The sequence below is a fragment of the Archocentrus centrarchus genome, chromosome 5 (genome assembly GCF_007364275.1).
Source record: "Archocentrus centrarchus isolate MPI-CPG fArcCen1 chromosome 5, fArcCen1, whole genome shotgun sequence".
NCBI lineage: Eukaryota > Metazoa > Chordata > Actinopteri > Cichliformes > Cichlidae > Archocentrus > Archocentrus centrarchus.
Window position 1 is genome coordinate 12,096,834 of NC_044350.1, and position 26,621 is coordinate 12,123,454.

Here is a 26,621-nt window from a genome sequence, read left to right on the forward strand (position 1 = left end):
TTTGTGGAAAAGGTTACGAAAAATGTTAATGAGCTTAGAGACCACCACCAAACAAAGGTCAATAGGGGCTGCTGGTGGAAATGGGCTACATGACAGGGATGTGGGGTTCTGGCTCAGAGTGTCTGTGTGAATATGCAGCTTCTTTTTACCTTGGTGGCCAACAGTCTGGTCAGGTAGATCTCAGACACCATCTTGCTCCCTCTGTCCCCCTCCCGTTGGTCTGAATGGTCGTGGTTCTTCACCAGATGCCACAGCTTGGTGCCGCTCTCGAGGTCAGGGGTGATCATAGGTGTTCGGGAACGCAAGCTGTCTGGACTGCTGGCTGTCCTGAGCATGCTTTCTGCACAGAGGTAACGAAGACACGTCGGAGAGCTGAGTCAAAGAGCCAAAACTTTCATGCCACTCTGCTTTAAATGCTATAAATTCTAGCTCATGCTGTCTTAATCACATTTCAAGGAGAAACAATTTAAACTGTAAATATAAAAAAAAACAAACCAATGGCACATGAATAAAATATCTGGCATAGCTGAAGAAAGCAAAATCTCACTGTGAACTTTAAAGCACTTTAAAGAAATGTGACAGCTTTTTCTACTTCCGTGTCTTTCTTTCACTGCAAAATAAATTTGTCTGTCACTCCCTCACCTGCTCCCTCTCTCCTTTTGTCGGACACTGATGTCATATCTGTGACACAGAGTATTACGCTTCCAGTTTGAATGCTTGTCACTTGCGTGACAAAGCGGTAAAGGATTGAAGGGTTTGAAATTGTCAGGACACAAGTTCAGAGCAAATATGTTGGCGTGTTAGTGAGTATTTATGCGTATGGCACAGTGGCAGGACTTCGGAGCAGAGTTACTGTAGACCAGAGAGGGATGAAAAAAAACTAAAGTCCACTTCACAGCATTAAATCAGTCCTTAAAATGTAGCTGATGGTATCTGGACAGCCTTAGCTTGCAAACATATGCTGTTCTTCCTGTGACTGTTTCACTTCACACATAAATACTTGAATTTAAAACATAAGAGGAAACTTTTTTCAAAGGTTTTCCTGTGTTACAACTTCAGTGCGCCTCGGCTATGATGTGCTATCGTTTCCTGTGTGTGACCTCAATGCAGCCAGGCAAATGTTAGAACAGATGTTTAAGGCTAAGGGATCATTCGACAATCTCGTGCATAATCATGTGTACAAGGGCAGTGCCAAACAACTATCTCTGACATCAAGGCATGGTCATGCTCAAAGGCAGGGTATATGGGGGGGGTGGGGTGGGGGGGTCTTACACCCTGATTTAGAAGAAGGAAGGCCATGTACAAGGAGAAGCAGCTTAAGTGAGTAAGCAGATGGAAAACAGCTGTATTTTCTTGATCTGCCTTTTTTTTTGGCTGAATGCACACATCAAACAATTTTTACTTACGTGGCAAAATATGTCTGACAGTCGTTAGTGTAAATTAATGAATTACACCTGCAATAATTTATCACATATGAATATATGTATGCCAGATAAAAAGGGAGGGCATCAACGGACAGAACTGGAGACTAAGTGATTGTTGATGAAGCACAAGACAGCCAGTAAACAACCCACTGATGGTGCCGTCCTCTACAAGCACAGAGGCACAATAATTTCAAAGGTTTGGAGCTGGGATAAAACGTTGTGTGGATAAATTTAATATATTACTGATAAGGCAAACAAATATTTGATTAGCAATTTCATATTCAACTTCTTCTAGTGGACACACTGTAAATTGAAAACAATATTGTGGACCAGTTTGGAGCAAGGTCTAGATCACCTACACATGAAAAGCATAACGCAGAACTAATTTGCTGAATATGGATGACACAGGCAGGTGCCAAATTAAGACATGAAAGGTTCCGAATAATGTTTCTAACGGTTCTCCTTGTGAACAACTTTTACCACAAATACACAAAGAAACAATCTAAAAAATCCACACAAATCAGAATTTCTATAATTCCCCACATACAAAACACACACACACACACACACACACCTTCTTTCGTACCGTATCTGCTGAGGGATTTGGTGAATGTGGAGGAGTTGGAGATGTTGTAGGCTGAGTTCTGTTTGGGTACCAGGGCAATCACTGAGCCATCTGTCACCTGAAACATTCAACCAGCAGCCAGATTATTATTAACTTTTACAATGCTCACATGGACTTTACTTTACAGACTTCTCATCTTAATTTGCAACCTAATAACAAAACATGCATGAATATAAGAATACGCAGCCAAATGAAGGAGGAGTTTTTACTCCAACATAGCCTCGTGGGATTTGTGCTGCATTAAGCAGTTGGTTGGTTACCTGGTAGTGAGCTAGCGTGTTGAGTCTCTTCCAGTCATTGTCGATCTTAGTGGTGACATCTTCATCCTGAAGGATGATGCGAGCCATCCTGCCCTGTCGCCATTCTGTCAGACACACATAGGGGTGGCGTGTAAGGTTGTGCTTGTTTAATATAAAAGGAACACAAATATAAGACTCATATAAGACTCAGCGGCCCCCTTTTAGGCATGCCAATCAATTTTCACCATAAACTGCCGCTTCTGAAAATAAGTCATGTTTCTGTGACTTAAAACAAAAGCAGACAATCAAGTGCAGTAATTAGTTTAAATCTGGAATAAATGCAGCTCATAATTTTAGTGACTTTTAAGCACATTACTTGATTTTTTTTTTTTTAAGAATCAGAATTGCCACTCCTGTCAGAAGTGTCAGAGAGCTCTTAAAACAACCCCCTCTTTATCTCCCATAGCAGTGCACCTGTTCCTTATGAGTATACATGCAATTTGATGTTTGTATGCAGTACATGCTTTCCGACTCCTTACCGAGGTCCATATCTGAGGCCTTTGGTCTCTGGGAATAAGGCGTCCCTTTGTACACGGCATCCAGCAGCTTTTCCTTCACCTGTGTCACCGTGTCACAGTTCAGGCTCTTCACTGTCACCTCTGGAGCATTTTCATTCTCTGGGTTCACACAGTGCAGCGTCTACAAAGGCACAGGGCAGAAGGGAAAAGGCACAGGTTACATTTAGACCGGAGGGTCAGCACAGACTGGAAGCAATAACTATTGATGTGGGAGAGCATGACCCCCGTGGTCATGTTTGACCTGAAAAGAAACACTTCATACAGCATCTCAGAATCAGTGTTCAAGTGTAGAAGGATGCACAACTAGCTATTTATGCTATTAATATAGGCATTCATTAAGTCATCCCACTGGTTTTCCACTTTTTTTGATGTTAAATCACAGTGGAAATGAGAAAAGACTTTTCAAGAACACTGGACAGATATCAAATCTGCATCAATGTGTGGTTTCAGTTGTAAGCATGCATCTGCTTCATGACCTCCTCCAGAACCAAATGTTTCTGTGTCCACAAAGTATAGATGAGTACTGACCAAAGTCTTGTAGTCAATTTGCTGTCTGATGAGTTTATCCTCGCTGAGAGAGTAGCGGGCTTCTCCTGTGATTGCGTCTATCGGTCCCTTTTCCATTTGCTGCTTCATGGCACAGTACAGCATGAAGAGAGGCTCACCGGCACATTCCTGCAAAAATAAAATAAAAAAAGGAGGGAAAAGTGAGAAAAGGATAGATGAAGTGAAGTAAAAGGACAGAAACTGAAAAAGCAACTGTTCAAGAACTTTCCAGGCCAAACAAACCCCACAACAGCAGAAAGTGCATAGCTTTGCAGAGCAACTCTTCAATTATATTTCTAATCTTCTTTAAGCCAACCACAGGCGAAGCAGTAAAGGACAAGGCCATGGCTTGTGTTGGCTAACAGCACACTAAAAACAGAACAACACATAAACCCTTTTTTGCTCCCCTGACACAACCTCCAGCCTCTCCCTTGTGTCTCCACCTTGGGAAGAAAAAACAGCCACTATTTGTGTGTGTGTGAGCAAGGAGGAGAGAAATTATAGAAAGTGTGAGTGTGAGTGAGTGGCAATTGATGGAGGAGTTAATAGAAGGTTAACGACTGAGGGGTGAAAAACGCTTGGAGAAGCACTTTGGTGTGCGAGACGTGTCAAATGGGCAACAAGCGCTGGGATGTTGGGCTCCCTGTCTCTCTTTTCTTCACTCTCTCTCTCTCTCTCTCTTTCACCTCTTTTTCATTCAGTCGTTCAAACTAAGTGCTGCCTGTTTATACAGCTTCTTATTTTCTCCTTACAGGTGTTATTTGCCACCTTTCCTGACTTTCTGTTAATATTTTAACACTGCACTCATTGCAGCTAGAGTATTTGGAATTTCTGACTGCATCTCAGTGGCATCCCTTTCCCCTTGGCTTTTCACTCATTGGGTTAGGTTTATATTATCTGACCTTCAAATTAAGCACACTGATAAGTAAGCATGGCAATATGGTTAAATTACTTGGGAGGGCAGAGGTCAGAGAGACTGGGAATTACTGGTTTAGATAATCTATCTTAATCTTGGCTTGTTTAGAATAACTTAGTCCTGCAATGTTGCGCTGTTCTCTGATCTCAGCAAGCTATTTGGCGAGCACACATTTATCACTGCAGACAGAACTGATGATGTAAACATGAAATGAGACCGTCTCCGTTACTGAAACAGCACCAGAAAAAAAAATATATTTGTAAAAGTATGTAGAAATGTTCACGCTCTATTAATGTTGTTCACGTTAATGCTTTTTAAACCGGTGATTCGCATTTTATTACTTCAGTCCGCAGCTTTGTGCCAAGAGGCAAAGCCGAACGCTGCAAGTGCTGCCCTCCGAGCTTCGTTGGACACGTTCATGCATCAACGCCAGTCAGTCATCTTGGTGAGCTGTCAGATGAACTCTGTGGGATAATCTAGCACTGCCTGCCTCCTATGGTGAAAACACAGCACACTGGCAGACGTCCTCTCTGTCTAGCAGCACACAAACCGGCTCTGCGCTGCGTCTCAGTCCTTCTGTCTCCTTCAAATGGTGCCAGTGTGGAAAAGCAGCACTGATGCTTTAAGTTTATCAAAGCACTGTGTCGTGTGCACATTTTGCTTTGCTATACTGTGGTTTTGACTTCAGTGTCCTCTTGCAATAATTATAATGTATGCCATTTATTCATTTAATTACTCATTTTAGAAACGGTCTGAATTTTTTTTACCTAAAGCAGCAAACAGAACCTGTGGTGCAGAAATAAGAGCCACCATGCGATCCCACACGAGCAAAGGAGGATAAGTGAATCCTTAGAATAAGGTAATGGATGAAAGGAATTTTTTTTCTATCTCCTGTTAGTTTGTAGGTAAAAGCTCCATCTCTTCTGTCCCTTTGAACAACTACTTGACCTTTACCCATCTCTATTTACACCTGGCTGAACTCTGAAATTGTTCCAGGCCTTTCTTTCATGTTACTCCCCAAAAACACAGGCGAAAGAAAGGCACCGAACTGCAAAGGTTGGATGAAAGCTAGGCTGGTAATCTCGCTGCTAACTACAGCAGCTCTCTGCTTCAGTATTCTTTTTTCCACCCATAGTTCCCCTACACACCCGTTAAACCCTCCAAAACCATCTCTGCCCTCTTTTTTCTCTTTCTAACCCTTTTATCTCTGCATTCTTCCACCTTTTTGTGTCCGTTCTGTTATTTTTTGTCTTCTCTAAAGTTCATAAACACAGCTGCTCAAAAAAAAAAAAAAAAAAATCTCTAACAGCTTTTCCGATAACCCACTCCCTCTTTTACTGAACCACACTCTCGCTGTCCAGTCTCTAATTTGGAGCCAAGACACACATGCATGCACAACCAGAACTGACACACTCACATACACAGATGCTAACTGGGATCCCTCTGGGCTTGGCTGGTTTCTTGTCCACCAGAATGCCTGCCCTGGCGGGGGTTTAAGGCCCCGCTGCTAACTGATTAGCTGCAGCATTGTTTGAATGTTGAGAATGTGTGTGGAAACAAGAATTTAACATATTTTAAGCCTTGGTGATTCCCTGTGATATGAAATCAGAGAGAAGATTTCAAAAAGACAGACAGAGAGAAATAAGAGAATGCAATTGTGTAAGATGTGTAGCTTCCTGTTTTAATAAGCCCCAACTGTCTGAAGAGACATCCAGACGCACAAGCATGCATTCAGGCACAGACACTTTCCTGGCTCTAAAAGAATCAAGCTAGGAACACAAAGAAAGGACAGGTTACTGTGACAGTCCACAGTGATCACAACAACATGGCCAGCTGTGTCTGAACGGTGCTTCAGACTCTGCAGATTCCTCAATTGGTAGAAAGAAGAATTTACCACATGAAAGGCAGAGGTAAGGGATAGGTATCCTGCTGCCTCCGCCTTATCTAATGCTGCAGCTGTGAATGTGTGCGCGCGTTAGCAGGACATTTTTCAATTCTCAAACGCCAGCAGTGATGCTGCTGCTTCAGAGCCGGCGTGTATCTGTGTGTGCCTGTGTGACAATTTTACCTTGAGGAACTTGTAAAGCAGGAAGGTGAACCAGTTGGTGAGCATCTTCTCAGCAACCGACTCCGTCCTGGGAGAGAGATGAAAGGAACGGGGAGAGAGAAAGAAGAGGGCAATGGGTGAGGGTGAACTGGAAATAACGGAGAGAAAAAAATGTGCCACAAGTGGAGCCTAGGACCTCTGTACAAGATATTGGGAGGTTTGGGGGGGTTCACCCACCTCCTAGCTATAGTCTGTGCTACAATAAATAAATAAGATTTATTAAATTAAAATAAAATAACATTAAGGGGAGGAGGCTTTTGACACTTGCTTACACATCCAAGTGACAACATCTTCAGACAACAAAAGCCCCCCTAACCCCCCCGCCTTAAAGAAATATATAGTAATGTGGGAAAACAAATCCTTCAGTTTCTTACATTGTTTCATCCCCTCTTCACATTTTTTTTCCTACCTCTAGGCAAATCCACTCATCTTCATTAAAAACACGGCAATTACTATAATTCGCTAACTTCTCTCGTTAATCACAAACCTGCCGTGTAATGAGGGGAACCTCCGCACGTGCGTGTGTCAAGCAAACACACGAGCAACAAGTCAATGAAATGAAAACGGAGCAATTAAAAGGCATCGTAATTAACGGACATATTGTGTCTAATTTGTTAAATACCTGCAAGGGACACCAGCGCTCTGGGTATGGGGGGGGGGGGGGGGGGGGGGGGGGGGCAAAAAAAAAAAAAAGAAGAGAAAAACTTTTCATGCTTTCTCCTTTTCACATTAGAAACAGGAAGATGCCTTAATTATCCGTTGTTAGCTTTTCCTTAGATAGATGGGGGTGCGCCTGTGTTACTGGGTTATCTAACTGGGCCACATTCCAATACTTAGAGTAAATATGAGTCTTTTGGTCATTAGGATGGTGCTGTGTGTGTGTGTGTGTGAAAGGTGAAGAAAGGTACATTACATTGAAAAACTTTTCATGGCCATTAAATCGGCCAGAAAATCCGAAACTCGGGAAACTAGGCCAATGTAGTAGTGAAACCAATAAAGGCCTGTAGCACAAATGAGACATGAACTCCTACGCTTCCTCAAACCTTCCTGTTTGACTGCTGGGTTTACTGAATGTATGTGGAGCTTTGTTTTTTTCATGGCTGTCAGCAAAATACCAACTGAATGACGAGGCAACAGAGAACGCAGGTACAGAAAGCAAAGCGGGCGAATAAACCTGGACAAAACGTGTTTTTTGGGCACGCGACATCACTGCTAACTTGTAATCTACATCCCAGGTGATGCATTTTTTTCCCCCAGCCCCACGCAAACAGTGAATCTACGCTCATAACATACAGCACAAAACAACTGCACCCAATGCAAGAGCAAAATTTCATCAAAGAAGGTGGAGATCCACATGGGAGAGGACTATTACATCTATCTATTGAGTTAAAAAGACCTAAACAGGGTGAACCGTGTGTAACAATTGCCGAGCTTATTAACGCCAGCTCCCGAGGCAAGTGTAGTTAGCAGGGACAGCGTGTTGTGACCACACGCCCCAAGAGGGGATTGGAAAAGGCTTCACACAGGCACACTGGCTGAGAGTCATTTATTTGATTAGATTTTTAATTAAATATCTCTCCAAGGAGTAGGCAAAGAAAAAAAAAAGTAACTTTTTTTTCTTTTATCATTTAATGTCTAATTCCAATTTATTTGGAGACAGGCCATTTCTCTAATTGTGTCTTTCCTTAAATATGTGTATCTTTTTCTGCCTGGCTGTCAGCAGCAGCTCATTTTCCTTCCTTCTCTTTTCTCCCTCTGCCTATCTACTCTCTCACCACACTGCTCTGTTCTACCTTCCAACAGCATTCCTATTCTTTCTTCCTCTCCCTATATGCTTCACCCTTCATCAATTTCCCTCTAGCCTGAGTCTCCCTCCAGCCATTTTGCCCTCTCTTTCTGTCAATCACTGTTTCACTACCTTCTTATACTTCAGCCACTTTTATCTCACTGCCTTTTCCTTTTTCACATCTCATTTCTACCCTCTCCTGTTGCTTACATTTCCCCTTTCTCTACCAAACCCTACTCTCTTTACTCTTCACACCAGCTCTTGCAAATCCTCCTCTCTCTCTCGCTCTCTGCATCCCCTCCATCCCTTGTACTTTTCCCCCCTCTTTACTTTTCTCAGTGTGTTTGTGAGAGAGGAGAGAGCGGTATGTCTGACTGTGGCTCCACTGGGAGTGTATGTGTGCTCAGGAGTGTAATCCTCTCTGACAGGGACAGGGGTGAAAGATAGAGAGGAGGTAACATCACATAGGCCTCTAAAAGCTGCAGTCACTGTCCCCTGCCTTCCACCCCTCTAACTTTAGCTGTAAGTTGGGACAATAAATCTCTTGACACTCTGACACAGAATCTATTTTCTATTATTTTCTCCTCTTCCTATTTTACTGCCATGATGGCTCTGATTATGTGGATGATTTGCATGTGACGACAGGGAAAAATAGCAACACTTTTTTTTTCTTGAAAACACACACAGCACACCCACAAAGAGAAATAACCTCAAACTTGAACCCCCATTGGTGCACGTGTGACATGTTTTTGTTCAAGTCAGGTTTTAAGCCCTTTCCTCCCCTTCTTTTTGTACCTCCTGAGTAAGAGCTTGGGGTGGTTCTTGCTCTCCAGGTTTTTGTCGATGAGGTCGGACAGGAGCTGTTTGAGGACACCGGTGGCATACTCCATCTCCCCTTGCAATGCTGTCATGATGAGGGAGGCCACATTGCCCCGGTCTCGCATGGAGAAGGACCTCTGTGCTTCCAGTGTGCGAATGAAGGTCAGCAGAAAGTGCTTTTTGGTCAGTAGCTGGCCAAACAAGGTCAGGGCCTTCTCCACGTTGGCAGGTACCTGAAGGAAAGGGGGATGGAGGTGATGAAGGGGAAGGAGAATCAGGAGAATCGGGAGGAGTGTTGAATAAAGAAAAGAGAAGCAGCCAGTTGATAAGGAGAAGGAGAAGATAAAGTGAATGGTGTCGATGGAAGGAGGGGATGGCGGTAGTGTTAAGGAAGCATAAAATTCACAGAGCAGAAGAAGACAAAGGAGAAAGAAAGGGAGAAAATAGAGTGCCAGACAGAAAGGGAAGGTAGAAAAGAGAGGAGGTGAAAGATAGTGATATAGAAAAAAAAAAGTGAGGTAAGGAGACATAAAAAGATTGGAAACACAGTGAAAGGGAGGATATGAAAGGAACTGGTTGTGCTTTATAGTTGTGAAATGGATTAACGAGTATGTGTTAAAATGGGATATATCAAATGACAGGAACAAAGAGCCTCGTGTGCTTTATTTACATGCTTCCTCATACAACCAGGAAACAGTGCGCTCTAACTTTACAAACTTGCCTCACTACCTACTGTTGAACCAGGTTACTCTATCCTTCAACCCTCACTCTCATCCCTTTCTCCTCTTCTTTCAAAGTAACTGGCAGGTCTCACCTTCTGAGGTAAAAAAAAAAAAAAAAGTGAGGTTTGAAGTGAGAATGTGAGCTTTAGGCAGTAATAAGAAATTGATCTGCCTGCTAGCACACTATTGTGGCTTGTGATTGCCTGGGCCATCCAAATGAAAATCCAATGTTGCGCTACGCTATCCCTTTGGAATACAGTTGATAACACAAGCAGATAGTGAATTCCTCAAAAGCTTGTCTCTGCAGTCGTAACCTTACATGCATGTCAGGTGACCGTGCCTGCGTTTTCCATGTAAATGTATGTGGGATACTGTAATGTACAGAGAAATGACAGAGGTACAGGTGCGTGCTGCATTATACTGTCCACACTGCTTGAGTTCATGTGAGTAATGGAGTGTTTCCTCTTGAGAAACGAACAGTAGTAGAGGGGAGAGTGTTTTATTGAACATGTGAATATTGCTTTTTTTTTTTTAGGAGCCTCAAACAGGCTCAGTCCTGTACAGGCAATCTATCACTTGTACCAAGTCTTAGTGGAGCTCAGACATTGCCCCAAAAAACAGCCACTCCTTAAGTGCATTACATGAAACTAGAGTTTGTCCTGAGAGTTACTTGTACCCACGTTTTATTTTAGCGTGGACTTGAACCCTCTTCTGCCTGTTGCCCTTGACTAAGAAGCAGCTGAAGATGGTTTCTGTTGGATTTAGATATTCCACCTCTGATATGATTTTCAAATCTCACCCACATAAAGTCTATATAATGTTCATTCTTTCATTCATCCTGTGTTTGTCTGTGTGTGTGTGTGCATGCATGCATGCTGGGCGCTCTCTACTGACCCGTACCTCCATCTCCTTGAGCACAGGGTGGTCCTCAATCCCAGGAAAGAGGACCCTCATGGCGTAGGTGCGGTAGTCCAGGAAGGGGATTCCTGCTCCATCCAGCTCCTGAGTGAGCTCGTGGATGTCCGTCTGCAATTCTGCAAAGGCTGGGAAAAGGACAAGGAAATGCTTAAGACACACTTCTCAAGATTAAATAAAGAGCAGACGTGAATGTCACAGGAACAGATGTAATCTCTAGGACCGTTTACTTGATTTTGATGACACATTGGGCACTAAGTGGTGTTTTGTGTGGTGTTTAGCACTGTCTGCGCTTGCACAACACAAAGCACTCATTTAAACACAGTTGATGACTATGACTCGTCACGCTTTTGTTTCTTATATATCCCAAACCAGCCACTGCACATCTCGTCATCTGCGACAGAAACATTTTCCAGGAAAACTGAGACCTTCTAATTGGTGTCTACATGGAGTCGAATGGCAAAAGAGCATCTACTAAGGTGTAAAGCCGGGCATTATGACTTTAAAGGTGTTCAATATCATTTTAAATACTTTAATTTGTGTTCTTAAATTGACAAACCTTGGGGTGAAAAAAGGATACAGAAAAGAGAACCATAGTTTGCAAAAGAATCACACCTAAAATTAAAAAAAACAAAAAAACAGCGTGTCTTGGCTTTGACACTTCATGCTGTCAATCCATTGTTCAGAAACATCCTGTTGAAGAGTAGAAAAAAGGAATGTGAATGATAGGAAGAGAAGGTGGAGGTGTCTCAAGGAGCAGCAGTGAAAAGCAGCCTTATGGGATCACTCTGTGCTAAGAGTGCAAAGAAAGCGGGAGGGAGAGGGCTGATAGAGGAAGGATTCTGGTGCTGTTCAGTGGCTGGAGGGGAGTTCAAGATGCAGTTGCACACAGGAATGCAAGCCTGTGAGTACACACACATTACACACCACCACCTCTCATGCTTGTATTCCTGCAGCCATACACAAACACACGCATACACAAACACACACACACACACACTTTTCCTGTTGTACCCCACAGCTGAACACATAACCCTGTGCCCAGATGATTTATGTGAATGCACATGTCAATGTTTTCACACTTTTTCCATTCCCACAAAGTGTGTGTTCTGACCCCATTCTCTATACTCCATTGCCTTCACGAGCCACATCTAGAGGGAAAATATAGGATCAAATCCATTCTCACACACATCACATACAGTAGTGTATATAGCTAATGGTTGTGGTGGACTGCTCTAAATCTATTTTATACATATAAAACTCCCTTGAGGAGAAAATATACAGTTATATGGTTCTATGAGCACAACTGTGTGTGTGTATGTGTGTGCGCGCCCTATAGCGTCATCCAAAATACACTAACACATGGAAACACAACTCAAACAAATAACGAAGCAAAGCCCAGACTAACAGATGGCTTGTGTCACCCTGTCCCTCTCTTCTAATCTCTCTTTTTCTCCCTCCCTTCCTCCTTTCAAAGTGACATCTTAGAGGTCACCTTTCTCCCCCTTATGGTTACCTCTTCTTAACTACATCCTTCCATCTTTCTCTCATTTGTCCCGTTAGTTTCCTAGGGCCCTCCTTCTCCCCCTCGCTACCTTTTTCTTACCCCCTCCACCTCCATGCAAGTCTAATATTTTAGTTGGTCTCTTGGCTATGCCTTTCTTGATAGAAGGACTTAATTTCTATCATCCCATATTCATCTCCTATTGTCACTTCTCCTCGTTGTCCTCTTATTTGTCTGCCCAGCTTTGTCTACCACTAAATATTTATCATCCAACTACACACTCTGTTGCCATTTTAAAATGTTTTCCAATATTTCTTTCCTTCTTGTCCCCCCCATAATCTTCCTGTCCCTTTCTTCTTCTATGCCCCCCCCCACCTCTCATTTGCCACATCTTTCCTTTACTCTGCCCCTCTCCAAATCTATCCTCTTGTCATCTTCCAGACAGTGCTGACAGAGAGGGACAGACAGGGTCAGGGTACATGGACTCACAGCCTCACACACCAGCCAATCACAGTATAACCTGCAGAGTGAGTATAGATTTGTGTGATTGCAAGTAGTTGCAAAAGAGCAGGACATGAAAATGCAGGCATTAGGTGAGATGGGCGAATTGCACACAAAGAAAAACAAACCATCAAATCATCCTGTGAGCAGATGACTGGCAGTTATGACTCAAGGAAACAAATATACTGATCAGATAATCCCAGGTTGTGGGAATACAGTCGTAAATGTAATTACCGTTACAACTTACTTCATAATTCTGACAGATGTAACTATTGTGCCAATGACATATTCAGCTGACACACAAGCTGTAGGAATGGGTCCTAGACTGCACACCGCACACCTATATCTTTCTCTGACTTGCAGCAGGCAGTTAGAAAAGGAATCAGCATCAATCAAGCTGTTATTGTATACCAAGCAGTCATTTTTTTTTTTCATTAAAACCTACATGAACCTACATGAACCACAATGCAACTTGACCATAAGTAGTTTAGCCAGATATACAGGTGTGGCATTAAATCTGGCCTCGACACTATTAAGATTCAATGTTATATCGCTAGAACTCAATTTACCTCTGATCGAATGCCTATGTTTTTGTGTTCAATAAAAGCCACAGAGCCAACTTTAAGTAACTACAATAAATTAATGACATTACTATATTTGACATTCACCAAAGCAGAGCAACAAGTGAAGTGATCTCTAATGCAAACGCATTGCAATGATCATAGTTATCAGTATTCTCCTTCCTTTCACCCCCATCTGCTTTTCTCTCCCTCCTGCCAGACAAACCCACAACAGCATCAGCAGACTCTCATTCAATCCATTGCCGTCTCCTGCCAAATGAATATATGCTAATGTACTGGTGTGTAAGTTTCTCTCCATCTCTCCCCCTGCTTCAGCTGTTGCCAAACCACTCCTTCCTTACAATCTCTCACTTCTGTGCCCTGTCTCTATCTAACCTCCATCTAGCCCCCCCTCTCTCAGTGTGGATGCTAGTGAGGCCAGCCAGGCGGCTCTCTCATGGGGTGGAGAGCCAACATCTGGTGGCTGGCACAGATCAAAGTAGTCCTCTGGAAGCACACCAATACCCACGCACACATACACACCGCTGCCACCTAACAGCAGAGGGACAGTTGGCAGCGAGAGGGAGGGGGAAATAGAGAGCGGGAGAGAGAGCGCAGAGAGAGAAATGGATAGGACTACTGAATGGAAGTTGTTCAGCTTTTTGAGGTAAGCTGCAGCGAGGGAGAGATTTACAGAAAGTTATTTCGAGGCATGGGAGTTATTTGGAGAGACAGATGAAGAGAAGAAAGTAGGAAAAGAAATGAAAAGAAACAAGGAAAACACCAGCATTATAAAAGTGGGTTTTCTGGGTTTGAGCGGCTAGCGTCACACCCCTGACACACAGGTTTTGTTTGGACTCACCTTCCTTGCACTCAAGGGCCACCCTGGATTCCAGGTTGTCCATCTGCAGCTGTAATCGTTTGAGAGTGCGGTCGGCATCCCGCGACTTCCTCTTGTAAGCAATCAAAACCACGATGATAACCAGCAGGAGCAGTCCACCACCTCCTCCGATACCAATGATGGCAGGCAGGGTGAGGAGGCTGTCTGAGTAGATCTGCAGTGTCCCTGGTGAGTATTCAAAGCCTCCAACACGCACCTACAAAACACATTCAGAAGAGTTATACTATTTTGCCTGGAGAGCAGGCGGATGGAAGAGAGCGTACATATACACAGAACAAAAGCAGGTTATTTGTGACAGTATGTGAAAGAGCTCCACGCAGATGCTGCAAACCACTTCTTTTCATCAACTAGGGAATAAACTATAAATTATAAATGTATACCACATGATGATTTTAGGCCTACAACTCAATCAAAATGTATTCCAATTTCCTAAGCGCAGCCTAAAATCCCCTAACACACGTATCTATATCTGGCAGTAGGTGTCAACATCTGTGCGTTGGGGCCATTTCTTGGAATAAGCAGAAGACATACAGATTTACTTCAGTTACACATATATACACACACACATGCACACATATTACTTTCAACCATATCACATCAAGACAGTTCTTGCTTGCAGAAAATGGGAATAAAAAACCCCATTTGGATAGGTTTTTTCCCCTTTTCTTTGTTCTCCTTTTATTTCATCTTTAACTGGCTTAAGTCTATGAAATACAAAATAGAGGAGGGTAAAAATAGACATAGACCTCTCACACCCACTAGCCATTTTTTGGTCTCTATTCAATATCAATACTGTTGAAATCCGAAGGAGGATGCCAGCCAAAACCAGACTGATCAAAAGCCTCTAAGACATAAATACAGTTGCAAATGCTGCCAGTGTATAAGAAAAGGGATATGTGTGTTCATCTGCTTGCAGCTATATGAATGGGTAAAGGAAATCTGGAGTAATTGAGGAGATTTAAGTCTGATGGGTGGGGAAGAAAGAATGAGATGAATGAATAAAAAGGCAGGAAGTGGATTGACATTAAAGAAGGGTGATGAATAGCACAGCGGAAACAGCAGAGGGAACAGGGGCTATAGAGGAAAATAGGCTGACAGGCTGAAAGAAATGTGAAAGCCAGATGCACCAGCAATGGAATGAATTACCAAAAAAAAACCCAAAAAACCAAATGAAGCAGGTTGATGAAATAACAGGTACTTAACGTAAAATAAACGTAACTTTAAAGTTTTTTTTCAAGTTTTGTATAACTGTATCCAAACCCTAAAACCCGGATGGCACAGCGATCTGCTCGGTGTGTGAAAAAAATCAGTGGTGGAAGAGAGACACGCATCACACAAAAGGAAAACGTTTCAGAAATGTAGATCGACCTGAAGTTTCACTCACAGTCACTTTGTGTTCTCCGGTCAGATTAGGCCACTCGCAGAGCAGCTGGCTCTCAGACAGGGTGAGAATGCAGGGCGTCTCCCCGATCAGCACTGTGTAGTTCAGCTTAGCATTTCCCGGGGCTGCAGGAATTAGGTTACGACCCTGGAAACAGACACACTTAAGTTACTTACATACAGTCACGTCTATGGTAGTTGACAGAAATAGAGAAACCACACAAATGCAAAGTAGCAGGTGCCGTGACCACGGTAAAATACTGGTCTGTGATTGGCTTGGAGGCAAATATCAACAGTTCATCCACTGCCCGGTGTGCAAGGTACTATAAAATGTAGGTAACCATAGCAACAGTACTACTTCGTGATGCTGCCAGATAATACCTCGCAGAGAAAACAACCAAAATCGTGGGCTAAACTGTCTATGAACATGACTGTTAGTGTGATAGTTTTTTTTTTTGAGGTCCCTACCTATTTTCCTTTAATCTAACACACTAACTCTTACACTAATCTCTTTCTTTGATTCATCTGAGGGCTGGGATCACAGGAAGCTGCCCAAAGAGTCAAAAAAAAAAAAAAAAAAATGTGCTGGGCACATAAAAGGTATTGAGCCCAACACATAAATTCTAGAGAGCTCTCTGCTTTGCTTCTGTGCCACCTTCAAGAACCCACCTACCCTTCACTCATGCTTACTCTCTATGCTTTCCGGAGTGGGGGAAATTAATTGCTGGAAAATTTTGATGGACTTCTAATTTGTCTGCAATTATTTAATAGGATGCCATTTCTGTGCGGCTTATTTCTACAGTTTTTTGTTGTTTTTTTTGTTGTTTTTTAACCCGGAGCGTGGCAAGGCAATCAGAGCATTTCATTACGATGATATTTAAAGTTACAGAGGAGAGAGTCACGAGTCTTAATTTCTATAACTCCATCCAGATTGGCTGAGAGAAAAAAGGTTTTAGTTTTCCATGAAATTGCATGATAATTTCCTCCCTCGTTCCTGAAAGCCTTTGAAGTTCAAGGGGAGAGGTGAAATGACAAAAGACAGCGTAAGTGGGAGGGGTAAATTCGCTCTGGATTCAAATGCGCGCTGCCTCTATGGCTTAGAGTAAACATGCCTGTGAAGTCTCTCTTTAGAAGTTATCATATAAAATCTGAGCAGGTGGCACAGCAATGCATGGGCCCACTTTATAAACATTACTTCCCTTTCCAACTGATTTTAAAGGGGGTGTTTTAAAAGAAAGTTTTTTTTTTTTTAAAGGTCTCTAAAACCCAATGGAGACAGCAGGTGGAGAAATCACATCTCTCAAGGCTGACACACATCTAAAAGAAAGCTGTGTTGAAAGAAAAACGAGAGAATGGAGGGAGGAAAGAGCCTATATAGAATGTCTGGAGCAGATCAGTTCAAATGCTTGTCAATGTCTTATCAGCTGCATTGGATGCTGACTGGGAGGTCTCTGGTTGCATTTTTTTCCCCCCAATAACTATTTGAGAGATTGATCTTTCAACGCTGTTGACAATACTCAATATTGCTGGCAAACTCCGATCTGCTATTACTGTCTTCTTGTGTGTCAAGTGAACGCCAGCACTCTGCTAACCTTCTTTTGTCCTGGAGTCCTGGGATATGGGGACATTCATGCCTCACCTTTGAAGGGTAACCTTTCATAAAACGCTTTAATGCTAAACAACTATAAACTCAACCCACAACACAGTTCTCTCACCCATTCCAGGTGAACTATGTGGGGGTAAAAAAGTGATGGAAGAAGAGACAGAAGAGGCTAAAACAAGACAGAAAAGAGAATTGGAATGACTCGAGAAGAAAAAACATGCAGAGAGTCATAAAAAAGACAAAAGACTTGATGGAAAAGAGGAAATAAAAGGTCCAGAGTAAAGTCAGAAATAAAAAGAGAAAGAATGTGATGGATGTAAAGAAAAGCCAAGCTGAACAAGGCCAAAACAGATCAATGCTAAGAGCACAAGGCAATTTACCTTGAGTATGAGTGGTGAGCTGGGCTTCAGCTCCAGCATGCCAGTGGGGCTCAGAGGTTCAAACACAGGGTCCGGGTGGTAACTAAAGGTCTCGTTTACCACCAGCACAGAGCGCACGTCATCCATGACAAAGCCAATCTCGTCAGGACTGCTTCCCACCTCCGAGAAGCCCTTGTCAGATCCAGCCACAGAGGGCGCCAGACACACCATCACTGTGTTGTTGAGAACTGTACAGTTCTGGAGAGAGAACAGAGAGGAGGAAAGGTGATGGGCAAATTAAGAACACAGGCGTGAGAAAAAGGGGCAAAAAATAAGGGGGGGGGGGCAGAGAACATGAGAAGAAGTTCAGATTGAGAGGGTGACTTCATTTCCTATTTAACAACCTTTCTAAATTAAAACAGGTAATTTGTTTTAATCTTTACATAAAAGACCTGTTAATTCAAACATAATCAACAATACTCATAAGAGCTGAAACAGGGCTATATGAAGTGAGTGATTAAATGTTTCAGTAATGACACAATGAGGAAGAGGCTGCTTTAATAACATCAGTGTTGTAATCAGAGTTGATATCATCTGGAAATCTGTCTTGGGGCTCGACACCTAAATCAGTCACCGTAGAGGAAATTAGACTGCAATGGTAGACAGACAATAGAGAGGTCAACCCACAGCTGATAACACAATACAGCAATAGAGACCTTTGCTGATAACACAGCACATTAAAGCCACGCATTATGTTCTATATGGCACATACAGAAAGTAAGTGCATGATCACAGAGGTATAAAGTGATATAAATTGTGTTTATAGATCAATAGAAGCACTAAGGAAAATAAAAATTACTGCAGAGAGGTGGGACCAGGGAAAAAGAATGGATATTTTTACTTTTAGCTAAGAGTGAGAGTAGGAAAAAGGTTAGCTAAGCCCCATGGTGCTAGGTGAAGAGAGGGGGATTTGCCAGAGCTACTTTATTGCTGGTTGACATTTCAAAGGTTAAACTGCTAAAAGGAAATTCAACATCAAAAACAAACAGAAAACGGGCCCTTGGCTGGTTGACCGATGGGTCAGGTGTGTGTGTCTGCGTCCCTGGAGTGTGTGTGTGGTATCACCTTTTTTTTTTCTCTCATGGAAAAGGAGAGAGAGAGCCAGCGTGAAGACAGTGTGAAAGAGAGACCTGTGGTCTATATGGGCTTTGGTCCATCTCCCTTCCCCAACCAGTGCATTTATAATGTGAAATAAAAAGTGTTTACAGGTGTCTCTGTCCAAGCACTCACATTTTCGGACTTGGCAGCTCCATACTTGGCTCTCATTTTCGGCTCCTTAATGGTGGCCAGATTACTTCCAGTAATGGTCAACATGGTTCCTCCACTAAAAAGAAATGATGAACATAAAGTTAATCAAGACAAAAAATTACCCCAAAACAAACTATTATACATGCATTTATGTTGCCCATATTAAAGCATCCCCGACTGCTGTCCAGCAGGCCTCTCAGTAGATAAATACATTCTCTGTGTGAGCAAAGATGTTCATGGAAACCCATTTTCAGGAAATGATAGCACTGCTAAAACCTTAATGTTAAAATAAGCCTGTTTAAACAGGTACACAGGCTGCAGCAAAGAACAGGTGGATATGTCGCATTACTCATGAGGACTCAAAGCTTTTGGCCTCCCAATACCACACCCTGAGAGCCAGGGGAGATATGATCAGAGTGTACTGAAGCTGCAAAGCGGTATGAGATATACATGGCAACTGCAACGGTGTCAGTGATCTGACATTTTCTGTAACCTTTACACCTGTGACCTATTCAGATCTATGTGACGCTGACCACTAGAGACATGGCTAATATAGGTGAGGGGCCTATTCCCCCCACACCGCCTTCTCGTCAGCCTCTGCTGGCCTGCGATGCTGAACTTTATCTGATGTGAGGTGTTCTGACAGCAGCTAAATAAGTTAGCATACAACTAGCATATAAAACTGGAGTGGAGATAGGAGACGAAAGAAACCCAGAGCTACGGTGAGTACCCAAATACTTAAAAAAATTAGAAATTAAACACTCAATTGTATGTTGCAAGTTTTCAGACAAGGCTATAGTTTAAACACCCCACCCACCCAACTGCACGCACTCCATGATGATTTTTTTTTTTTTAGGGAGGACGAATGAAGCAAGTGCAGGTATGGAAGTGAGGCCAGTCTCAAGGCTTGAAGTAAAACTGTCCCTCAGCGGGTCATGGGGTCTGAGAAGCTAGGAGGACAAGAAAACTGCCTCAGGCAAGAGAAAGATTGGAGCTTTTCAGAGGTTTGAAGAGGGCCGACAGGGGCTGAACAGAGTCTGCTGTAGTTAGTTTCACATGTTGATGGAAGAACAGAAAAATACAGCTGTCGTTATATTGGGCAAACGCAAAAAAAATTCATAGACTCTTCATAGCAACAATATTTCTATGAGGATAATCTTTTCCACCCGCACAATGTGCACTACATGATGTACTATGTACACTGTACTACTCTGTGTAAACACGCTGTAGTGTCATGCAACTGCTGCAAAGCCATGTGTCTGTGTTGTTAATCTAAGAAACTGCTCCTGAAGGAACGAGACAAAATCTCTGTCGTGTCAAATTTGTGTTTATGACAAGAGAGAATCGGCGCTCTTTGAAACAGCTCCAGGAACGGGGTCACCAAAGGGGACACGGCGACAGAATAGCTTGGTAAATAAAAAGCAGAAATGGCCTGGAGAACCATGCGACTCCTACTCTGGGAGCACTGAGTAAAACACCGAACACAAGCCGAGTGCTGAGGTTATTTAGCCCCAAGGCTGGAGACAGTGCTTTCATTCTCCGTTTCCTTCTCCTTCTCCTCAACTTTTTATTCACTCCACTCCAAATTAGACTCCTCAACCGCTCACACCTCTTTCGCATGATGAGAGATTTTGTCTTCTTGCAGGGGGGCTTCTAGTTTCACCTCAGTCCCCCTGCAATGATGCAGTGGAGGAATGTAATACTTTCTGAACAGACAATGCGTCTGGTGGAAAGCTCAGGACGTCCTAAGGGGAGATACTTTCAGATAAATATCTGAGAACAACTAATTCACTTTTATTTACCAGGGTTCAATCACCATGCTCTTCCCATGCATTGTCCTGATAAGCTTTTTATGTGAATTATCTGCAGGAAATACAGAATTACTTTTGAAAAGTGACTAAAAACTGAGAAATCCGACGCCAAAGTGAACGGTATCTTGGTGCAACTGAGTTTTGATTTTGACATTATGGCTTTTTTTGGTTCAGCATTTACATTTGAACATACTTTCTGAGCTGTATACTAACTTTTATTCAGTCATTTTAAGTAAAAGCCACCAAAACACAGACACACACACACACTCAAAAGAAGAAAATAAACTGTATGACAAGTTCCTGGAACTATACAGTACTTTTGAAGTAAATAAGCAAGTCAAGAGTGTGTTCGTGTGTATATGCAGGCTTCATTTCTCAGCTGAGAAGTATGGGAGTTTCTAGGTCATGCTTGTGAGCCCATTAGCATGTGGAAGCTCCAAGCTTTTTTTTTTTTTTTTTTCCCCTCCACAACACAGCTTGTGTTTGAGGAGGAAATCTTCCTGTGGCTATGTAGTCTCATTTCAATAAGTCAAGTAATATTTACAGATACATCTCTGCTGCAGCTCATCAACTAGCAGCACACTGCTTCAGGAGCCTCCCTGACTGCTGTTCCTGCATTCAAAGATTTACTTTTGAAACATAAAGATAAACTGAATAAATAATATGTTTTTGGAAAGTAAAACAAGTGTGACAATGGAGAAGGAATATGCTGGCAGAATACCTCTCCAGAAAGCTCATATTTGAGTTTAGTTGGCTCCTTGAAAAAAAGCCAATAACTGACTCTACAATCACCAGAGATTGATGATGCATTCATGTGTTTGTATTTGTTCTGTTCATGTAGGTACATCAAGCAGAATTGTAGATAAAACACTGTATTGGTGTAAATTATAGATAGTGAAGTCATTACATGACACGCTGATGTATTATACAGCGATGATAGTTAGCCATATGAACGAGCGAGCTAAATGGTAAAGCAAAAACATTAAAAATACAGTAACTCACGACAATACTTTTCCATTTCCGAACAACTGCTCTAACTTGTTCGGTGTTCATCAATTTTAGGGTTGGGAGACACTATGTAAACACTAGGAATGAACAGAATATGCATTCTTATATCTAGTTTGCTATATGCTTCTATGCGATGCAGAAAAAACACAAGAGTGTTCCAAAGAGCACGTGCCGCCTGCTCAAAGGCACATTCATACGAAATGTTTGTCCATGTTGTCCCTGGTGTAGTACAGGGAAAAGCTCTGATTGCTTCCTTACCTGGCAATACTCCAGTCAGGCTCGATCTTGAGGATAGTGGGATCTTCTGTGTAACTGAACTTGACCTCTGGGTTCCTCAGCTCAGCAGAATTAATGTCCACCATGACAGGGGTGGGGCCTGTGGCCTGGCCAGCTGGGGTCACACACACTATCTCCTTGCTGCTCCGCCTGAAAGTGCAGGAGATGTAGGACAGGGCAATAGAAAAAGAAGTTACATGCAAAGGTCTGAGACTGTCTTATAGCGGCTGAGTTTTAAGGATTTATGCTCGACGTTCCTGGAAAGAATTTGCGTTTTTGGAGCCCCACATAGAAAAACACAATGGCACAGGAAGGAAACCATTTTCATCTCTTCAATTCTTAAAATATTTATCAGATGTATTAAAAAAAATGCAGGCTCACACACACACACACACACACACACACACACACACACACACACACACACACACACACACACACACACACACACACACACACACACAACGATGACTGTCGCATATTCACAAGGCCAACATCTTTCAGTCTGTCCAGCCGTGGTTTCATCAGCCAGAATCATACACTGTTGTACTTCAAAGCCCTCACACACTCTCTCTCTCTCTCTCTCAGTCTGTCTCTCCTTCCCTCCTTCGCTTTCACTGGCTAACAGATCTGAAGTGGCAGATCAGGCTGGTTGTCTCTCTGTGTGATGTAACTCCCTCCCTTGCAGACAGCCAGCCAGCTGTGACCTGCTGTGAAACTTTGCGCTGCTGCCAGAAACTTTGTGCTCCACTCCAGTGGCTCAATCCACCTTCCCCTCCCCATCAAGGGAAGACACTGCTGGAAGAGGAGTGGTGGGGATCGCAACCTATGCTGGCTTACCCATGCATGTGCACAGTGTGTTGATCAAGTGTGCCATGTGGTGGTTTGCAAATTTCCATATAAATGCCATTCACAGGCAGAAGATTAACTCTGCTCAAGTATGTTTTTTGTGTCAGTCGTCGTCTGCTAACGCCCCACAAAGCACTGAAAGAGTGCGCAAAAGGCTGCGTATGAGTGGTGCAGACATGATGATGGCAGGTGGCGCAGTATGAAATTTTGAACATGAGAGGAGCAAGCTGATCTGTACACAAATCCTCCCCCACTATCTGGCGTGAAAGTAAAATCCACATAAAGACAGAAGACGGAGAAGATGAAAGAGTAAAAACCTATGGCTGCCTCTTTGTCCCAGCATCTCGCATGGATCTCGTTTGGGGTTTGGCAACTGAACAAGAACGGGCGTATTGGGCGTCTTTATTGAACATTGCTGCCGCTTTCCCGGGAGGCTTTTTTTTTTTTTTGTTTTACAGGGTCCTCAGAGTGAGAGGCTGCTGAAGAGGGGATGAAGACAGATGGAAAAATTGAAGGACGAATGAGAGGAAAAAAAAAAAAAAAGCTTTTCCACATTCCACTAGTGCCGCGTTTCCATGGAAACAGTTTTCACAACGCTGTCACCGTCAAGAGTGCCTGTGGTGCTGCGTACGTATTTTTGACAAGGTTGCGGCCACACAAAAGAAGCCAGAAGGGGATACAGAAAGGGAAAGGGAAAAGGAAAAGAAAAGGGGTTGCACAGGGAGATAAGAGGATGAGTGACTCGGGGTAAATAGGTTTTGATTAAAGCGGAGGGCCCACTGAATACAAAGACACATTAAAGAGATAGACTCAACCAGTTCATTACTTTGGCCATAAAGGTTATTGCTGCTCAGTGAATGAAAGGCCAAGACTATTATGTTCACCTTTCTCGGGATGTGCTACAGAGCTTTAAATTGGCCTCTACTTTTGCTTTTGATATGATATAAAAAGAACTTGATGGGTCCAAGCTCATTAGTTTAACCTGTCACTTGTTGCCCGAGAGAATGAAACCTCTATAATAAAAACACCTGCGTTATATAGATTTCACTCTAAAGCAAAGAAACGAGAAAAATGGAAACAAGAAGTATTTCACAAACATCACCTCCTCAAGGAAGTTTCCATCAGATAAACCCTCTCAGTTTCTATGCGATTCTTTTAGGATGCTAACAAATCTTTTCTGTGATGTTTCTTTAGTGCCATCTGCCAGACAGCATCCATGACTGGATTTAGTCCAGAGCCCAGTTTGCTGTAAGTCCGCCAGCAAGGGACTCAAAGAAACAATGGAGTTCTTGGCTAGGGGAATTAGAGTCATATCAAATTGGATCAATGTCTCCTCTTCTTCAAATCCAGGCACAACCTCGTACAGAGTGAGTGACAAGTGAAGATAACAGAGACAGATTATTTTTAAAAAAACTAAAAAAAAAATTTACATATTTCAAACATGGGTTCAAAGCAGCAAAATGTGAGTTACCAATTACCACCAACATCATATCATTCCTTTTAAATTATAGTCATATCTCTGAGAAAATGTTGGCCATGCACTCAAGCCATTCACAGCACAAGTGCACAACAATATCAGCTTCACTGGGAAAGGCTACTGCTGTGAATTACAGCACCGCAGGTCATCCTGTTACTCGCTGCGTTTTCCACTCCTGCTGCAAATCAAAGGCACCAGGGAAGAGGCTCAAATATTTAAAACAAGGAATATCTAGAATTATTAAACACAGCAAAGGTGGGGAAACTTGGCAGACTGATAAAAACAAAACAAAAAAAAAGAGTAACGGATGTGGGGAAAAATATTCTGCATTATGTGGCTATCAGAAATAAAACAGCTACATTTTTACACAGCAGTTCAGTATTAAAATTGAAAACATTTGATTGCAACATCTCGAAACAGTGAGGCCAAATACTTCCTCTCCACTCTTTAGAGAGCTTTAATCAACATGGTCCCCTGCCTCCCCGACAGCACAACACAAGTTTAAACTGTCATTTTCCCAGAGAAATCAGCCTCTATAAAAACCTTACATAAACAGGAGTTCTGTGACTAAATGGCAATACTTCTTATTGTATCTGCCTTCTTTGTATAGCGCAAGAAAAAAAAAAAACCTTCTGGTTGAAAGACTTGAACTAAAAGAACAAATTGTAGATACTCTAAGTACTCTGGATAAACTCACCTCTCGAAGCGGCAGGGGTGAAGTCCAATCTTCACAGACACGGCGCTGCCTGCATTAAGATGACTGCCGTCAATAGTGATCCTTGTTCCTCCAGACAGCGGCCCAGTGGAAGGATGGACACGGGTAAAATATGGGGACTAAAGAGGGACCCAGAAGCAGGTCGAGCAAGTTAAGAGTCACTTATCGACTGCACCGAGGGTGCCAAACACATTTGTTAAAATCGTCCAAAGACACTTTTCCACAGTTGTAATATAAATTAACAGCACTTACCACAAAAGTGAAGGCCTTGCTTGATACTGCCTTGTAGTCGGGGTGACTACAGTCTCTGACACACACTTCCACCTGAGCCTCCTGCACTCTGTAACCTGTTGCATCATTTAACCGACACACAATCCTGAAAATGGGGGCAGAGAAACACAAGTTAGGAAGTAAGTCGAGCAATTATCGCTATTTAAATGAATGAATGTTTTCAGTTTCAGTGTTTGCTTAATAATGAGACCGTCTGGTCAAACAAGAACACAAAAACAGTAAAAAAAAAAAAAAAAAAGGAATGCTTCGTTTCTGCTCTGTCTAGTCAGAAAAACCCTGAAATAGTTATGAGTATTTCATTAGCTTCCATCCTAATCCTTATTCATAAAAATAACAAAAACAGAGCAAATGTTCTATTAGAGATAATGTGGACTGCTACAAAACTAAAGGGTTTTCTGTGTGTGTGTGTTCATGCATTAGCGTGTATTGTAGAACCATAAGCTGCGCACTTGGCCTTGGGCGCTGGCTAGCCAAATGAAAATCCACAGGAGAAATGATTGAACATGGGGAGGAATGGTGGTGTAGCCCACAGGGAGAACACACACATACACACTCACTTCATGTTTCACCCACTGGAGACACAGTTGCATGTTAATTAGCTAGAGCAAATGAATGAGAGTGCAAACGAAAGAGGGAGGCAGAGAAGAAAGGAGAAAGAAAGAAGAAGGGGAGAGGGATAAAGGGAAAGAGGCTGATTAATTGAACAAGCTCATATCCTACACATCACCTCAGCTTCCCCTCCCTGAGATGAGTTATTAACTCTCCTGCTTCCATCCACCCTGCAGGTGGCCATGGCAACTGCAGCGCGGCCGCAACAATGAATTTCACATTGCGATGCTGTGCGTTTCCATTGTTTTTACTTTCCCTTTCATTTATTCCCTGTTCTCCTGCTATGACAGAGGCCATGATTAAAATGCTGGACAAATCTCAGTTAGAAATGCAGCTTCACTTGCATCATTATTGCCCAGATGACAGGTGGCTACACTGAGCTGGTGTTACGTGGTTAGAAAGTACATTAGTAAAGATGACAACATTATAAATTATGCCTCACTCAATCAAATAACACTGGTGGAATGTGGAATGGTAAAAAATTAAACATATGTCAAATTGTCACATAGTAACTGCTAATAAGGCAATAAAAAGAGCGAGTGTAGGTTCTGTTTTTCTTCACTACTGGCAATGATTTACTTTTCTCAAAGTGAAGTTAAACCATGTAGTGAATATTTAATGACTTAGGTGGGGAAAAAAAGCCACACTTTCTTGCAATCCAATTCTCTCCAGTCACAGAAACTTTGAGTGTGTGCAGGATGTATGGTGTAGAAGAGGCGGCAGAAGCACAAAGTCAGAGCCAGAACAATGTGTCTACATTTTCCCCAACAGTCAGCGCACATCTTCTTCTCT

General features: G+C 42.6%; 1 protein-coding gene across 1 annotated transcript in view; it reads right to left on the reverse strand.

The window, feature by feature from the left end:
• plxna1b (plexin A1b) overlaps window positions 1-26,621 on the reverse strand; it is a 188,250-nt gene that overhangs the window by 6,121 nt on the left and 155,508 nt on the right. The window contains exons 14-28 of the mRNA XM_030728514.1: window positions 25,182-25,305; window positions 24,912-25,048; window positions 21,871-22,038; window positions 18,776-18,869; window positions 17,507-17,743; window positions 15,528-15,671; window positions 14,105-14,339; window positions 10,657-10,805; window positions 9,017-9,273; window positions 6,397-6,463; window positions 3,395-3,541; window positions 2,828-2,987; window positions 2,310-2,413; window positions 2,011-2,107; window positions 150-340 (exon numbers count right to left, since the gene is read on the reverse strand). Coding sequence (XP_030584374.1) covers window positions 150-340; window positions 2,011-2,107; window positions 2,310-2,413; window positions 2,828-2,987; window positions 3,395-3,541; window positions 6,397-6,463; window positions 9,017-9,273; window positions 10,657-10,805; window positions 14,105-14,339; window positions 15,528-15,671; window positions 17,507-17,743; window positions 18,776-18,869; window positions 21,871-22,038; window positions 24,912-25,048; window positions 25,182-25,305 — 2,311 coding nt within the window. The remainder of the gene's footprint in view (window positions 1-149; window positions 341-2,010; window positions 2,108-2,309; window positions 2,414-2,827; window positions 2,988-3,394; window positions 3,542-6,396; window positions 6,464-9,016; window positions 9,274-10,656; window positions 10,806-14,104; window positions 14,340-15,527; window positions 15,672-17,506; window positions 17,744-18,775; window positions 18,870-21,870; window positions 22,039-24,911; window positions 25,049-25,181; window positions 25,306-26,621) is intronic.